Genomic DNA, 14,955 nt, shown 5'->3' on the forward strand with positions numbered 1-14,955 from the left:
TTTGGACACATAAACTAAGTCTCATTTGTACACATAAACTAAGTACATTTGTATACATAAACTAAGTATCATTTGTACATATTTATCTCAGAAGTACGTTTGTACATATTTACCTCAGAAGTACATTTGTACATATCCACCTCAGAAGTACATTTGTACATATTTACCTCAGAAGTACATTTGTACATATTTACCTCAGAAGTTCGTTTGTACATATCCACCTCAGAAGTACATTTGTACATATTTATCTCAGAAGTTCGTTTGTACATATCCACCTCAGAAGTTCGTTTGTACATATCCACCTCAGAGGTACTTTTGTACATATTTATCTCAGAAGTATATTTGTACATATCCACCTCAGAAGTACATTTGTACATATTTATCTCAGAAGTACATTTGTACATATTTATCTCAGAAGTACATTTGTACATATCTACCTCAGAAGTACATTTGTACATATCTACCTCAGAAGTACATTTGTACATATCTACCTCAGAAGTACATTTGTACATATTTACCTCAGAAGTACATTTGTACATATCTACCTCAGAAGTACATTTGTACATATCTACCTCAGAAGTACATTTGTACATATCTACCTCAGAAGTACATTTGTACATATTTTCCTCAGAAGTACATTTGTACATATTTTCCTCAGAAGTACATTTGTACATATTTACCTCAGAAGTACATTTGAACATATTTATCTCACAAGTTCGTTTGTACATATCCACCTCAGAAGTACATTTGTACATATTTATCTCAGAAGTACATTTGTACATATTTATCTCAGAAGTACATTTGTACATATTTATCTCAGAAGTTCGTTTGTACATATCCACCTCAGAAGTACATTTGTACATATCCACCTCAGAAGTACATTTGTACATATCCACCTCAGAAGTACATTTGTACATATTTACCTCAGAAGTACATTTGTACATATTTACCTCAGAAGTACATTTGTACATATTTACCTCAGAAGTACATTTGTACATATTTACCTCAGAAGTACATTTGTACATATTTACCTCAGAAGTACATTTGTACATATTTTACTCAGAAGTACATTTGTACATATTTATCTCAGAACTACATTTGTACATATTTTCCTCAGAAGTACATTTGTACATATTTATCTCAGAACTACATTTGTACATATTTTCCTCAGAAGTACATTTGTACATATTTACCTCAGAAGTACATTTGTACATATTTTCCTCAGAAGTACATTTGTACATATTTACCTCAGAAGTTCACCGCTCCCTCCCTATTCCATCTCGATGTGCTGCATTGACGGCATCGCTGTGGCGCCTTTTAGGATTTATTATTTATTTATTTGGCACGGGGGCCATGGGGGGCGTGTACTTTGAATGTACCTCGACTTGTTTGAGGTTAATTTCAGGTATCGTTCTGGACGCACGTCAGGGGGGTGTATTCCATATTCAATCAGCTCGTCGAGCGCTCGCAAAATGGCAAATGGTTCAAACACTCCCAACGAAATGATTGAGACGGAACGGCTTTTCCTTGGCGAGTGAAAGCAAGTTCAGATCTCTTTGAGCAGTCCGAATTATAGGGTGTCGTCGTGTGGTGTTTTTTTCCCCCAAAACGTGCCTGTTCGTGAGGAGATAAGGCTCTTCCCCCGAATCAAGATTTCCAATCATTCGATCCGTGGAATACGTGATTAGAAACTCCGCAAAATTTCTACTTTTTATCTGTTTTAAATGATTACGTTTTATTTTAATATCCCTCACCCAAAAGAGCCGTCATAATTATAATGTTTAAAGGCGAGACGTAACTGCGCGGTGTATAAAAGAGCGTTGTTTGCTTCATTTCCTTTTTGAATAATTTTTGATACGAGTTCATTGTGGCATTTAGCATTTTATAAATACCTTTTGACCCCTCGCTGAAGTTTCTAAAATATATAATTATCTTTTCACGACGAGGAAAAACGATTTCCCTCATTTGCCATCGTCTGACACGTGCATGAACAAATATGTCCGTGTTCGGTCCCGCCGTACGGCTTCATCCCGTCGTGCTGTTCAGCATCATCGACAGTTACGAAAGGCGCAATGAAGACGCCAAAAGGGTTATTGGAACTTTACTCGGTGCGTGGAAACGTTCCCGAGGAATTTTTGCGCGTTTCATGCGATTGTCGTGTGTGTTTGAAGTCTGTTGAGAGTCCCGTGCTGTGTGCCGCAGGTACGGTGGACAAGCAGACCGTAGAGATCACGAACTGCTTCTCTGTTCCTCACAACGAGTCGGAGGATGAGGTGAGTGTGAGCGACGAGCCATCGACCTCTACTGTACTTTACTGTACTGTCATTCATGCTCACTTATACTGTACACATAACACATCGATATTGTACTCGGTCCTGACGTGCCTTCCTTCAGCCCTGAAATCCCCCTCGGCAGTTTTCGTTGTTGTTGTTGTTGTTGTTGTTGTTGTTGTTGTTGTTGTTGTTGTTGTTGTTGTTGTTGTTGTTGTTGTTGTTGTTGTTTTAGTATACATCAAGGATGTGGAAGCTACTTCCTGACGTCTGACAGTGGGGAAACAAGCAAAGGAACAAACGAACAGGCAAAGGGGAGAGGAGAAGAAGAAGAAGAATAAGGGGGAATGTAGTAACCTGTAAGTTACTACAGAGCAAGCTAGGGTTGCGTTATGTAATGTTAGTGGAGATACAAATTACTGTGGACATGAAATGATGCTGCACCACTTGCCTGAAGTCCTGGATGAAAGGTTGTGATTGAGTCTGTGGGAGGTCAGGTCAGGTATGGGAGCATGTGCCAGAGCAGCATGTCGCTGCGTTCACTTTCCGCCGGTACTCCAGGGTCCTCCTCCATCTGGCCATCCCCCAGGCAGATGCCTGGCCCAACGCCATCTCCTTGAGATGCCAGTCAACCTGCTGCAACCACGAGGCACGTGGTCGGCCCATTGGCCTCCTCGACTCACGAGACTCCCTCGCTGAGAGAATCTGGTGAGTAGGATCAGCGTCAGGAAAACGAGCTACATGTCCATACAGCCGCAACTGACGCTCACGGACTATGCAGGTAACAAATCTCATCCGAGTCTCTCTCAGCAACTGCTCGTTGGACACAAAATCCGACCAGCGATAGCCAAGGATTCTCCGAAGAGACCTGGTACCAAAGGAATTAAGTCTCCGTCTCAGATCCCTGGTCAGAATCCAAGTCTCGCATTGAGCAAGACTGGAAGCACCAAGGACCTGAAGACTCGGACTTTCGTCCTCCCGCACAGGTACCGGCAGCACCACACCCCATGATCCAGTGAATCCATGACTCCCCAGGCCCGACCCAGACATCTATTGACCTCTGACTCGCAGCCAGCAGAGACATGAATATCACTGCCAAGGTAAGTGACTCTCTCCACGACCTCAACATCCTCACTACAAACAGGCGCAGACAGGACAGCAGCATCCAAGATGTCATTGAAAGCCTGGATCTTAGTTTTGACCCAAGAAGCCCGTAATCCCAGCGGCTCCGACTCCTCATTCAGCACCCCGAGGGCCCCCAAAAGGATATCTAAGGTCTTCGCAAAGATGACTGCATCATCTGCGAAATCAAGGTCCGAGATCTTGACATTCCCAAACGATGCACCGCAGCTTGATCTCTCCGACATCCTCCCGAGAATTCAGTCCATACAAGTGCTGAAAAGTGTGGGGGCCAGTACCCACCCCTGACAAACTCCAGTAACTCTTCTTCTTTCGGCTAGCTCCTGTTAGGGGTCGCCACAGCGAATCAAACCGTCTCCATTTCGCTCCATCCTCCACATCTTCCTTTGACACTCCAACCACCCGCATGTCCGCCCTCACCGTATCCATGAACCTCTTCTTTGGCCTTCCTCTTCTCCTCCTGCCTGGCGGCTCCATCTTCAACATCCTTCTCCCGATATACTCCGCTTCCCTCCTGTGCACATGTCCAAACCATCTCAATCTCGCCACTCACTTTGTCTCCAAACCGTCCTACCCGCGCTGTCCCTCAAATACACTCATTTCTTATCCTATCCATCCTCGTCACTCCCAACTAGAATCGCAGCATGTTTAACTCTGCCACCTCCAGCGCCGCTTCCTGTCTTTTTGTTAGCGCCACCACCTCCAAACCATACAACATAGCTGGTCTCACTACCGTCTTATATATTTTCCCCTTCACTCTGGCAGCTACGCTTCTGTCACAAATCACTCCTGCAACTCTTCTCCACCCACTCCATCCTGCCTGCACTCTCTTTTTCACTTCTCTCACACACTCTCCGTTACTTTGGACAGTTGATCCCAAGTATTTAAACCCATCCACCTTCCCCACCTCAACTCCTTGCAACCGCACCATACCACCACCCTCCCTCTCATTTACGCACATGTACTCCCTCTTGCTCTGACTGACTATCATTCCCCTTCTCTCCAGTGCGTATCTCCACCTCTCGAGGCTCGTGTATAAAATATCTAAGGTCTCCGCAAAGATGACTGCGAAATCAAGGTCCGAGGGCCCCAAGGTTCATCATGCTTGGAAATCAATCAATGGAGTACACATCAAAAGTTCACTGGATAGTGAACTCCAGTCACAACTGGAAATAAGTCAGAGATGGTACCACCACATTTCACAGCACTCTCAGTACCAGAGTAGAGGTCAGACATCAGATCGATCAGTTTTGGTGGCACCCCACGAAGACCAAGAATCCTCCAGAGGGCATCCCGATTCACTGAATCGAACGCTTTACAGAGATCAACATAGGCTGCAAGCAGCCCCTGCCGAAACTCTCATCTGCGTTTGGTGAGGACCCGAAGAGCAAGGATACGGTCAATCGTTGACCTCTTTGGTGTAAAGCCTGACTGCTCTGGACACTGGTGCTCAAGCAGATGGTGGCGAACCCCATCAATAAATATCCGAGCAAAGACCTTGCCCGGCACTGAGAGCAGCGTCACCCCTCGGTAGTTGTTGCAGTCTTGGCGATCACCCTTCCCTTTCCAGAGAGGGACAACAAGGCCCCTCTTCCAATCAGTTGGGATGATGCCTGTGTTCCAGGTAGAGCACAAAACTGCATTCAACGACACGAGTGCAGCATTTCCACCAGCCTTGAGAAGTTCAGCATGGACGCCACAGATCCCTTGAGCTTTACTCCGTTTCAACCGGTTCACCGCAGCCCGTGTTTCCACAAGCGAAGGTGGACCACAGTTGATTGGAGGGTCAGCAACAGGGAGTGTAACACCCTTGACGTCCAACTCGACAGCTGGTGGATCAGCCTGGTACAACGCTCAAAGTACACATAAACGGGCCTTCACTTCACTCCCTTGGTACTTCCTTCAAACTTCATTTTGTACTTCCCTTGATTACATTATGAGTGAAACAAACGATTAAGATAATCAATTGAGTAAATGAAGACAAAATGTACCATCAGTGGTGAGTGGCATGCATGAGATGTACCATCAGTGGTGAGTGGCATGCATGAGATGTACCATCAGTGGTGAGTGGTAGCCTCGTGTTGGCTTAGTGGTTCGGGTGGTGGCTTGGGATCCTCGGATCCTGAATTCAAGCCCCGTTGGGCCGCTGAATTAATACACTAGGAGGTTGACTCAGCCTGTCATCCTTCCAAGGTCAGCAAAATGAGTACCAATGCACTGGTAAGGGGGACACTGCATCAGCGGCTTAGCCGCGTCCCAACCAACGATGCAACCAGCATCCACAGGCAGCACTCGATAGAGAGAGAGTGGTGAGTTGCATGCATGAGAGGCTCCCTGTACTGCTGACAAGGCTGTTCCAGTGATGCAAATTGTTGCCTCTCACTTTTGTGATTACAGGTTGCTGTGGATATGGAGTTCGCCAAGAATATGTTCGAGTTGCACAAAAAAGTGATGTTGAATGAACAAATTGTAGGATGGTAAGCCCTTGTAAATGTCTTCCACACTGTGTGTCAATTTTGAAACCTGCGCTGAGTTTTTCTTTTTTGTTTGTTCCCCCCCCCCCCCACCCCCCCAATTGCACAAACTTTTGCAATTTGAAATCTGTTTGCATTTGAAGGATGGAGCTTCTCTCATTACACATCAAATAATGTGGTTATAAACATGCTGCTTAACTGGGATCATTAATTTTATTTACCGAATGCTGAAAGTGCTATGCTAACCCCTGTTGGAATTGCAAAGTAAGCGAGGCCACGTTTCGGGCTTGAAGGGGAAATGATTCCTCCGTCGAACATCACTTCATCTTCTTCCCCCGAGAGATGGAAAACATACCCCTCCTCACCCCCATCCCCACCCCTCAACATCCGGTTGAGAAAATGAATTGTCTTCATTTTTTTTTTTCCATTGACAGACTGACGTCTTTTAAAGACCAGTATTCCATCATGTTTGACTTTCGTGTGTGTGTGTGTGTGTGTGTGTGTGTGTGTGTGTGTGTGTGTGTGTGTGTGTGTGTGTGTGTGTGTGTCAGTGTCAGTGTCATCCTTCATAGCCTTTAAGTAGTGTTGTGCTGGCTGTCCTAAAAGAATTGTAGTTGGGACACATCATGCTAAAAGTGTGTGGACATATGGAAAATTATTGAAACCATAGAAGCACAAGCAACTCAAGATATTATTAATTAATTTATTTTTATTTTGAGATTAAAGGCTCACATGTCTGACGGTTTCCCACAGAGTGGATTTCATTTGGACACATTTGTTGGAAAGTGAGGGTAGGGATTGGTTTCATGTGGAATAAGTCGGCTGGTGAAAATTAGGTGGGAGATTGAGGGACATTGCAGGATTGCGGCTGGATGGTGGGTATGACTGAGGCTTGTCTGCCAAGGTTGAAAGACTTTTAGCATACCTTTCTTCGGTCTCGCAGCCATTTAGAATGCACTCGCCTCAACCATACTCGCCATTTCATCAGCTTCTTCGTCACTTTTCCTTATGTTCTACTCGAGCTTCACCTCACCCCCTATTCCCCTTCCGCCCGCAACTTCACTGCATTTCTCCCAAGTGATAGATTAAGCATTGGCAAATGTGTTCTGATGACTCCCAATTGAAGGGTACTCTGCAGTCGAAACTTTGGTTGTCTGAGCCTTTGTCCAGAGATAATATCCCTGAGTTTATTGTGAGATGTCTTTGCCATTGGGATCTGTGCTTTATTTTGTGTGTTGGCTATGGTAAAGTTCCATATTCCCGTTGACGTTGCACAACATCTGATTGTCAATTTTGCTGAATACACACTTTTTACCTTCACCACCGAAGGTGAAGGAGGTTATGTTTTCATCCTTTTCTATCTGTTTGTTTGTTTGTTTGTGTGCAGGATATCTCAAGTTGTGGACGGATCCGGATGACATTTTGTGGACAGGATGAACTGATTAGATTTTGGGGAAGATCTGGCTCCGAGAATATTTTTAAGTGATTGTTCACCATTAAGAGATGAGGCTAAACCGATATATAGCAGGATATCTCAAAAAGTTGTGGACAGATTCAGACGAAACTTGGTGTTGGTTGGGTGTGTGGCAAGAACGAATTGATTGGATTTTGGTGAAGATCCAATTCTGGATCTGGGTATGAGAATTATTTAATTTTCAAAGTGATTCTTCACCATGGATAGGGCCAAAAACGATATAGTACTGCATAGCATGATATTTCAAAAATGTATTGGGCTCGATGTGTTCTCGTGGATCAGGCATTACGTGGCGGAGGTGTGTGCTCTTCCGAGTGCCCTTCGAGTTGGAAATGTTTTGCTTTCTTTCAATAGCTTGTGGGACTTTAAACTGCACAATTAAATTTATTGTGAGGTGTTAAATGACTATTGCTTCGGCAAGGATGTTTTGACGATGGTTGGTTGAAGGAGAGATTTCTTTGTCATTTCACCCTGCCCAGGTATGCAACAGGACATGATATAACAGAGCACTCTGTGCTCATTCATGAGTATTACAGTCGTGAAACACCGGATCCTGTCCACCTGACCGTGGACACAATGTTATGTGATGGACGCATGTCCATCAAGGCCTACGTGAGGTAACGCTTTGCATGCATTCTCAGTTAGGTCTGTAGAGTTTGTCTTGGTTGTTATTTTCTAAATATTTGAATGTGAAATGTACGTACATTCATTCATGTGTCATGCTCTATGCGAAGCCTTGGTTCTGCTGAAGCATTTTCTTGAGGGGGGGTTACAATCCTGGATTGGTCGCAACTCCGACAATGGAAGTCAGGGCAGGAATTTGGAGTATTTGGAGATACCCCCCCCCTACTCTTCACAAAAGACACTGGGATCTTTAACGTCCACCAGTGCTGGCGAACACATCCTCCCTCTGCCTTACGTTCTTCTGATGGACGGCATAAACATTGATGTATCACTGTGAATATGAAACACCAGGGTGACAGTTTATAGCTTGGTCAAGATTCCATCCAGGCGAGACACCTCACCGGTAAGTCTGCACACCTCTCAGCTAACCTGCCAGCCAAACATTTTTACAAGCAAGATGTTGAGTGAAAAATTTGAGAGTTATCAGGTCCAATAATTCTGAGCTTTTGAAATGTTATCCATGTGATGCTTCACTTTAATGGAGTAAGTTGAGGAATTTTGATGGTATAGTTGCCACAGATGTGAACATCTTGTGGAGAAACTTTATCAGTAGCTTGAGATGATTACAGATAATTTTTTTTAATCAATCCCATTTTTCAAGATTGATTTCTCTTCAAACTTGAACACAAAACAAACCATTTTAGTTGCCATAATAATTGTCGCTTTTGATATACAGTAATACCCCGATTTATGTCTCCAATTTTTACGTTGTTTCGCAAATACGTTATCAACGTTATTAATACCATGACCCGACTTGCGTCGCTTCAACTCACGCTTGCATCACTTTAAAAGCCATACCTTTTATTCTCAAACTTTTTCAGAACTTTCATGGCTGATAAAGATGCCGGAATACATTGTGAAATTACCAAATCGGGAGATCACAAAATCGCTGAAAGAACTACTGTACTTTACGGTGCACATAAAGAAATGTACTGCCCTGTAGATTGGCTTAGAGGCATTGTAAAAGTGTTACCGAAGAAGATAAATTTGATATGATTCATCAAATGGATGCTGGTGAACGTGCTGTTTATGTTGCCGGCTTATTAAGTTTTCCTCCGACTACGATGCGTACCATCTATAAAAAAAAAATGCCGACGTTCATTGGAGGAGGAGGAGGAGGAGGAGGTAGAAGAAGAACAAGAAGAGGAAGAGGTACCACCAACTCGCCAAGTTAGACTGCGTCCGGAATAGGTTTATTTTAATTTACATATGTCTGGTAATTGTTTTTTGTTTTTTTTTCATTTATACATACGTGTATTTGAATATAACTGTCATGAACATGCCTGGTGTTGGCCTAATGGTTTAGGGTGGTGAGCTTGGGATTCCCGGGTCTTGAGTTCAAATCCCGCTCAGCCGTTGAATTAATACCAGGTGGGGTTAACTCGGCCTGTCATCCTTCCGAGGTTGGCAAAATGAGTGCCAGCATGCTGGTATCCTGTGTTGGAGTGGTGACCCATCCAGGATTGTGCCCAATAGCCAAGGAGACTGCTTAGGCAGCACCAACGCTCTGCACAGAGTATGGGCCCGATGGATGGATGACATGAACCAAAAAGGGTTTAAAAAAAAAAAGCGGGTAATATCATTGGTAAAAAGCAAAATATAATAGGTGTAGTTGTGACATTAGGAAATACATCCCCTGTTTATTCCATTAATTCTATTGAGGAAAATTGCTTTGTTTTTCGTCCTTTCGATATTCGGTGCATTTTTCAGGAATGCATCCCTGACGTACACCGGGGTCTGACGATTGTTTTTGTTTTTTTGAACCTGTGCTGTAATGCTGCACACATGCTTTGAGGTGTATTTTTGTTTTCTCTTCATCGATATAACCATTTCATACACTTGTTCATTTTCCCACTTGCTTACCTTCTTTCAGTGCTTCAATGGGAATTCCTGGGAAAACGATGGGAATAATTTTTACACCTTTGAACTTGAAGTATGAATACAAAGATGCTGAGAGGACCGGAGGTGAGTGCTTGTAAAATGTGCATTCAGTGTGTACGTGAAACTTATCTTTCTTCTTTGCTGTCTTTTTTCCCTTATCCTCCTTTAATTCTACCTCTACTGAACTTTCTCATTGCTATTCTATTGAACCTTTCTCTTTTAACTTCAAAGCCTAGTTTCAAAGTTAAACCATGGATCCTGACATTATATGAGAAACTTCATCGATATTCAATGTTTCGCATGACATAATATTGTATACCAAAGTTTACATCAGGCAGATTATTCTCCAGTGACACTTTCTTTTATGGGCTTTGAAGAGGAACTTCAAGCAGAAAAATTTAATCTCCCGTATTTTCCGGTGTATAAACCGCGGCTGTGTATTAACTGCACCCATGTTTTTCACCCTCAAAATAAATGAATATATTGATCATTTTATTTTCTGATCTTGATCTAAATACGTATATACATTAACTTTGTACGGAGCAAAGTGACGGAGGTATCAACATGCCTACTCCCATGTCTGCTTAATTTTGTCTAACAGTCTTATTCTCATTTTCAAGAAGTTGGTGAGAGGAGAGGACACAAATAATTTTTTATTTTTCTTTCTTATTTTTTAATATTGTAAAGAGGATTTTTTTTGTTGTTGTTATCAGAAAAAGGAAGAAAAGGGATTCACTGATATCATACATATTTATTGTGGATTTGTGGCCCTGAAAAGGGCCGTTTGGGTTTGATGAAGTTTTTTTTTTTTTTACCTAAACCTGAGGAAATCCTCCTCAATGCTTTCCTCATCGAAGACGGCACATACCTCCTTGTCCGAATCAAGGTAAAGCAAGTCGACGTCGCTGTCACCGTCATTTTCAGCCTCCTCCTCCCAAATGATGTCGTTCTCTGTGCCGTCCATCTTGTTGGAGATGCAGCATTTCAGAAATGCTTGCTTGATGATGTCCGACGGTATCTCCTCCCACACCTTGACGATCCAGCCACAGATCATCAGAAGGTCGAACTTTCTCATCCTCCTGATGAACGCCGGCAGTCTCCCAGTCAGCATCATGCTCAGCCAATGTAGTGATGGGAGTAATGGTGAAAGTTCAACCAAGATGTGTGTAGCCAATGCTCCTCGGAATCTGGGTTGAAAATCCTGGCGGGAAACGCGTCACAAAATGTTGATTTTCAACTGATGAAAATACCAAGTCCAGGAAATAGGAAAGTTTGTCTCTGGTGTTTCCACCGAGATGCAGCTAATGTCCCTCGAAATCTGGGTCAAATACAAAGGTCTGCGAAGTAAGAAAGTTCGTCTGGTCGACGCGAGTAATCCTCAGGAAGCAAGTTATGAACCGCTGATAGAAATGAGGGAAAACGAAGAGAACCAAAGGAAGCCAAAAGAACCGAGCAGCACTGGTACTTCTTAAAGCTTCACTGTCCCACGTGGCTTCTTGCTCTCAAGGTTCTTTTTCCTTTTATATCCATTTCCTGCCCTCGTATAGAAAAGTACTCGGGGTTGATTGGTTGTTCCTAGTTTTAATCCACGCCTTGCTATGCATCATTTCCTCGCATAGCGTCAGCATGTAAGGAATGAGCTTGTTGGATTAATTCTGCCTGCATCAGATGTTCATGTCGAAAATGATGCATGTAAAAAGATAGTCACCACTACAAGTCCCTCGTCTATCCACCCCTTCTGCTGCACACGAACAATGATGCCGGCTGGAAACTTGTCTTTGGGCAGTGTCTTCCTCAAGAACACGACATACGAGGGTAGCTTTGCCATGCAAGCTTATTGAGGTGGGTGCTCCGTTATTGGACTCTAGTTATTTTGATTAATTCTTCTTTTGATGTGAGACCAGGTGTTCTTCTTATTCTTCTTCTTTTGTGTTTAATGGCATTTTCAGAGCCCCGAGACTGTACTATGTACATACACCACCCATGTAAACTCCGTGTGTCTCCGGTTTTTATTTATTTAATTTTTGCACGCATTTAAAACGCTGTACAAACTCTTAACCTGAACTGATTTTCAAAATTTAAACTGCGGAAATGAGCGTAACGGCAGTCCTGACTGTTACAAAAGCGTTCCTTTGGAATATAATGGAAATTGAGCATTGATCGTTTTTAATACCTTTTTATTTTTCTATACTCATTCAATAACCGCACCCCTAACTTTTACCTTTTTTTGCCGATAAAAAAATGCAGTTTACACACCGGAAAATATGGTTGTGTGTGTGTGTGTGTGTGTGTGTGTGTGTGTGTGTGTGTGTGTGTGTGTGTGTGTGTGTGTGTGTATATGTTTTATTCTTCCCCCCCCCCCGCCCCCCTCCACCCAAGGTTGGCTCAGTTCTGTCTCACAGCCATGTTATTTCATCCAATATTTTGAGAAAGAAGCATTTAACTCATGATCTTATGGGCAACCTATGTAAGACGTAGCATCATATCTGCCACACCAATACCATAGAGTACATGGAAATCTTGCTGTGTCCATAGCATCTATATATTAACACTGAAGGACCAATTTTGTGCTCCTTCAAGTGGTTGCGTCACGTTTTTCTCGGTGCTGTGACCTGGACTGAAAGAAACATGGTACCTGTAAGAGTGCATCGCACATAGTGGCAATAGTCAAACTTCAACTCTGAAGCAGAATAAACACTTTTCGTTTTACATTCGTTTACATGGCGACGTGTGACGTCACCGCTGAGAGGCGTCAGGACGTCATGACATCATCGGTTATTCGCTGACGCCATTACCTCCGTCGTCAGAAAATTACTGCTGAGAGGTGTAATTACTAATTCCTCTCCTCGAAAATAGCGTCTGCAATGTAAAATCCTCTTCTGCACATGGTGACTACCTCAGAATGAATTTGACACAAAAAATGTAACAAGAAACATTATACAGTAGACACCACTTTATAAATCCACCATGGGACCATGCCGTTTGGATTTATTAAGCGGAGAACCTATTTTCAGCCACCTACTGGATAGATAAGACAAGCGAATGTCGTTAAACACTGCTTTATGCTACAAAAACATTGATTTATCAAACGGTGACAAGGGGATTGTTCAAAAGAATCTCTCCAAGGTCGCTTGCTTGGGAGGGAAGGTTTTGCGCAAATGTTCCTTTATTGAGTCAGTCACGTGGTGGAAATCGGGATGGGCAAAACCTGAGAGCTGCATCCCCTGTCCAATTTGGCGAGTGCCGTCTGCATCTCAGCCGCTGTTGGCATCGGCTCAGTTAGTCGTCACTTTCTTCCCTTGGCTATTGGGATTCGGGTTCGGAGGGATTCGAGCGGCGGCGGGATTCGAAGTCCGTCACCAGTTGCTGTTGTTGTTGTTGTTGTTGTTGTTTTTTTTTTTTTTTTTTTTTTCCACTCTGCGGCAGCGCATACTACATCAAGCTTAGGTTGAGACCTCGCACATGCCAAGCAGGTGGATTTATTAAACGGTGGATTTCTCGATGTAAAATTCCGTTCCAACTCATTTTGGTCACAATCAGCGGCTGGATTTTATAACCGTGGATTTATAAAGCGGCGTCTACTGTATCTTCTATCTTCTATCTATATATTAATACTGAAGGACCAATTTTGTGCTCCTCCTCGCGGTCGCGTCACGTTTTTCTCGGTACTGTGACCTGGACTGAAAGAAACTTCGTACCTGTAAGAGTGCATCGCGCATAGTGGCAATAGTCAACTTTCTACTCTGAAGCAGAATAAACACTTTTCGTTGAGATGGGGGCGAAGAGTGAAGAGGCGGGGGGCGGGGGATGAAGAGACGGGGGCAGGGAGTGAAGAGGCGGGGGGCAAGGTAAGCAAATTTTTGGGCGGAGGTAAGCAAATTGAAAGCGGGAGACAGGGGGAAGTGGGGCGGGGGGTGGATTGAATGAGGCGGAGTTGAGTGTGAGGGGTGGACAGGGAGTGGGGGCCCGGGGACAAGTGGGGGCGGGGAATCAAAAGACGGGGGGTGGGGAGTGAAGAGGCGGGGCTGGGGTAATTACATTTTTGGGCGGGGGTAAGCAGATTGAATGGGGCAGGGGTGGGGGATGAGTAGGCAGGGGCAAGCACACCCTGTCCAGTCCATGTCCCTCGAGTGTGTGTGAGCTGGTGAGGGTGGTTGAATGAACGGAATCCGTCTGTGACGGGGTTTCAGCTCGTATATATTGTTGCGGTTCTCAGAACTGCATGCATCCAACAGACAGTGGTCCCAAGACAGTTATTCCATTAATTTACGTGTTGATCAGTGGTTCCCAAACTTTTTTGTCCATGACCCAAAATTTGAAATCACATTTGCCTCGCAACCCAAATGATACTGGTACCTAGTGTACCTATGATAAAAATTGTCAGAGAAAATGCTTTTGACATGAAACCCCCCCCCTCAAAAACTGAGATTTTGAGGGGGGGGGTTCAAGTTTGGGTCACGACCCTGGGTTTGGGAACCCCTGGTGTAGATAGTCACTTTTCTTTTGTCTAGCGGGATAACGGGCGTGCTTTGCGATGATCTCATAGCTAGGTTTGCTTACATCATTTTTTCTTCATTTCGTTTCTACTCTACTCTTCTGATTATTCCTGAGGTAAATCTGAGCCATGTGCGCCTTCGCTGTGAGGTGGGCCCTCATGGAGGCCAGCGCGTGCGTTGCCACTGCGAGGAAACTATAAAGCACGGGCATTAATGGCGCAGAGCCCTCGTTCCCAAGCGAGCCGTAAACTCAACATGTGCAGCAAGTCATACAGTGTGCTTAGCACTGCGGGATTATCGACTCGAGCTTCCGATGATCTGGGGAAGATTGCCAGTTGCATTAAAAAGGCACACAAATGAATACCTCTTAAGAAGCTGCATGAATGGTGTTTTTCACAACACAGGAAACGCAGCCAGCACGACGCCCACGCCCCACAAAACACGTACGGAGGCCGATAAAGGCGACTCCACGCCACGTTGGGCAGGATACGAGTGTGCAAAGTATGAAGTGGCACGTTCCTTTTCAACCAAATTTT

At 44.0% G+C, this 14,955-nt stretch overlaps 2 protein-coding genes across 3 annotated transcripts in view; one reads left to right on the plus strand and one right to left on the minus strand.

Annotated features, from left to right (window-relative positions):
- LOC147035036 (uncharacterized) overlaps positions 1-1,756 on the minus strand; it is a 44,140-nt gene extending 42,384 nt beyond the window's left edge. Inside the window, exon 1 of one of the 2 annotated variants that reach the window (XR_015061111.1) lies at positions 1,248-1,756. The gene's annotated coding sequence lies outside the window, so the exon portion shown is untranslated. The remainder of the gene's footprint in view (positions 1-1,247) is intronic. The other variant, XM_085892869.1, reaches the window with a different exon arrangement.
- Positions 1,757-1,931: 175 nt separating this feature from the next.
- The window catches only part of EIF3F (eukaryotic translation initiation factor 3 subunit F), a 39,721-nt gene continuing 26,697 nt past the window's right edge, over positions 1,932-14,955 (plus strand). The window contains exons 1-5 of the mRNA XM_085892858.1: positions 1,932-2,108; positions 2,203-2,273; positions 5,808-5,887; positions 7,838-7,975; positions 9,916-10,007. Of these exons, the coding sequence (XP_085748984.1) occupies positions 1,997-2,108; positions 2,203-2,273; positions 5,808-5,887; positions 7,838-7,975; positions 9,916-10,007 (493 nt within the window). The 5' untranslated portion in view covers positions 1,932-1,996. The remainder of the gene's footprint in view (positions 2,109-2,202; positions 2,274-5,807; positions 5,888-7,837; positions 7,976-9,915; positions 10,008-14,955) is intronic.

The sequence above is a fragment of the Eptatretus burgeri genome, chromosome 1 (genome assembly GCF_056783735.1).
Source record: "Eptatretus burgeri isolate ZD-2024b chromosome 1, Ebu_testis_v1, whole genome shotgun sequence".
NCBI classification, from domain to species: Eukaryota; Metazoa; Chordata; class Myxini; order Myxiniformes; family Myxinidae; genus Eptatretus; species Eptatretus burgeri.